General features: G+C 38.0%; 1 protein-coding gene across 1 annotated transcript in view; it reads right to left on the minus strand.

Annotated features, from left to right (window-relative positions):
• Positions 1 to 1,085, minus strand: part of LOC112098882 (extensin-like) — a 1,770-nt gene extending 685 nt beyond the window's left edge. The window contains exon 1 of the mRNA XM_024185496.1: positions 4 to 1,085. Coding sequence (XP_024041264.1) covers positions 4 to 1,037 — 1,034 coding nt within the window. The 5' untranslated portion in view covers positions 1,038 to 1,085. The remainder of the gene's footprint in view (positions 1 to 3) is intronic.
• Between the last annotated feature and the right edge of the window lie 1,865 nt (positions 1,086 to 2,950).

A 2,950-nucleotide genomic window follows, 5' to 3' on the forward strand; every position in this document is an offset into this window, starting at 1 on the left:
GGCGAAGCTGGTGGTGGTAAAGGTGGTGGTGAGGATGGTTGAGGTGCTGGAGGAGGTGGGGACCTAATCGGTGGCGGTGGCAGTGGTGATGGTTGAGGTGTAGGAGGAGGTGAGGAGGTTGGTTGAGGTGCAGGAGGTAGCGGGGACCTGACCTGCGGTGGTGGTGATGGTTGAGGTGCATAAGAGGGCGGCGATCTAACCGATGGCGGTGGTGATAATGGTTGAGATGCAGGAGGAGGTGGTAACCTCACTGCTGGTGGCGGCGGCGATGCTGGTGATGGTGTAGGTGGGAGTGGTGATGGTTGAGGTGAAGAAGGGGGTGGTAACTTAACCGGTGGTGGAGATGAAGCTAGTGGTGGTGATGTTGGGGGTTGAGACTGGAAAGGTGGTGGAGGCGGTGACGGATACATGGCACCAATGCGTGGCGGAAGTATGATAAAATTTGTGGATGGAGGAACACTAGGAGGAGGGGATGATGTAATAAGTGCTGGTGGCGGTTGTTGGTTAGGTGTTGGTGATGGTGTTGGTGGAGATTGTATTGGTGATTGAACCAGTGGAGGCATTGAAGTGGGTGGTTTTGATGGCCCAGGTGTTGGAGCCCATGGTTTTGTTTGTGGAGGTGGTGCCCATTTCTCTCTAAATGGCACTATAGTCCCAGGTGGTGCTGCTGTGGGTGTGGGCGTCCAGGGCGTAAGAGATGGAGGAAATGGCTGTGAGGGCGGTGGAGATTGGACAGCTGGGGGCGGTGATGGTTGAGGTGAAGGAGGGGTCCGAGATTCTACCGATGGTGGAGATGAAACTCGGGGAGGTGAAGGTGGTGGTTGAGCCTGGATAGGTGGAGGCGGTGGTGACGGATACATGGCGCCAATGCGTGGAGGAAGGATGATATCTCCATTTGAAGGGGGAGAAGTCGCAGTGGGCGCTAATAACTGGCGGCGAACACTGAAAGCCGCTTCATTGTCGGATAAACCGATACAAAATAATGGGAATGAGGAGCAGATGAGAAAGAAGGTAACAAAGCAGCCTAAGACCTGCATTCCTCTAGATCAGGCCCAAGGCTGCTCACCAAAGCCTATGGATGCATATGGCAGGAGATGTGTTATTTATAAAGAGGGGAAACATAACGCTAATGAAGGTTGGATCAGCATTATTGCTGTGGAATAGTTTATTTTTCAGCCTTTTGCGCCATAAACCTTTGAATACCACGTAATTCTTTAGCAAATTAATCTAAAATTAGCTAAATAGCTTGAAATATAACAAAGCTTTGACCAAGTGAAAATTAATTAAAAGAATGAGTTTTACTGTTTAATAATTCGAGAGATATTTTTGGCGCCTTTTGAGAATGTGTTTGACTTGCCTCTGGTCTTAATATATATATATAATTCTCCAATGGTGGGTTATCAATATTTTTTGGGCCTAATAAAAATGATAAAAAATTATTGTAATAGTTAGAGTTATTTGGAACTGACAGATATAAATTACGGCTTTTTTAATTTTTCTTTCTTTTATAAAGGCTTGATTTTGAATATTTTTACTCAAAGATACAAAATAAAATATAAAATCGTAACATAATGAGAGGATGATATTTCGTTTTCTTTTGGGTTCTGTAAAGTTTGGATGAAAATAGTTTTATTTGAAAACGAAGAAAATAAATCTAGGCTTAACAAAATCTATCAGATAATTTTGAGTGTTCATGTTTGTTATAAACTTAATTTAGTGTAAGATTTTAAGGGAAATATATAAAAATTGAAGGGCAATATTCATAAATGTAAAGCTTTTTAAATTGTTTCGATCAAGGTTTGTGGTAGTGTCGTTAAGGTGCACCAAATTTAAAACCTTACCACTAATATAAATAATTAGTACAGAGCGAGTAAGGATCGATCCCACAGAGACTATGCTAGTTATATTTATTATTAACTCTAAAGCAAGATTTGAAATAAAATAATAGTAGTAATAATAAGAGTAACAATAATATAAATCAATCTAACTAAATAAAATGCCAATTATAAATAAAAAGGGGGTTTATGAATTTTTAATTAAATAGTAAGAAATAAAGAAATTAAAACTACGAACAAGAATTTAATAAAAACTCTAATTAAATGAGAAAGAAATAATAATGATGAAAACTTTGGTTAAAGGATCATTCGCCACCACCAAACATGCACATAATATATCAATTCTATCATCAATTTATATTAAAACTATCAACCGTAGACAACAATAAGCTCTGTTAGTCTCAATCTTTTCTTAGTGTGTTGTTAGGCAAAACAAGCTCTTCACCTAATCTTTAACCATTAAATAATTTAAAACAAGCTCTTTAAATTTAAGATAATGGAAGCATTAAACAAAGAAAGATATTAGGTTGATCTAGGCAATAAACACACAAGCTCGGATTATTTAACCTAGGTTATGTTCTTCAATTGAAATTACTAATTTCAACCTGCTACTAATGATTAAAATATCAAGACAATTACGGATCAAGAATTTTAATCTAGCGATAAAATTTGTTCAAGTCCTATCTAATTGGCCACTCAAACAAAACAAGAATAAACCATGAACATTAATTATAGAAGAACATAAACAATCTCAATTAAATAAATTGAATGGTAGAATTTAAATTTAATTGCATAGCATGTTTAGGGTTTTGAATTCACCCTCAACCAAATAAAAATATAGCCTAACATAATTGAATTGAGAATAAGAGAATTGACAAAACCAATCATGGAGATTAATTCAAGGAATGCCTTTTTCTTCAATTGAATTCCAGCTGCTGATTTTTTTCTTCTTCTTGCGGCTGTTGATTTTCCTCTTGCTGCCGAATTGGATCTGCCCTCCTCTTCTTTTCTGTCCAGCGGCTGCAATCTCCTTTTATAATGTTAGTTGACCGAATTCTTCTCCAACAAGAATAAAGAAATCCTTTTTCAATTCTAATTGAAATCCTTTTCCAATT

Source organism: Citrus clementina, unplaced genomic scaffold (genome assembly GCF_000493195.1).
Source record: "Citrus clementina cultivar Clemenules unplaced genomic scaffold, Citrus_clementina_v1.0 scaffold_9, whole genome shotgun sequence".
Classification (NCBI taxonomy): Eukaryota; Viridiplantae; Streptophyta; class Magnoliopsida; order Sapindales; family Rutaceae; genus Citrus; species Citrus x clementina.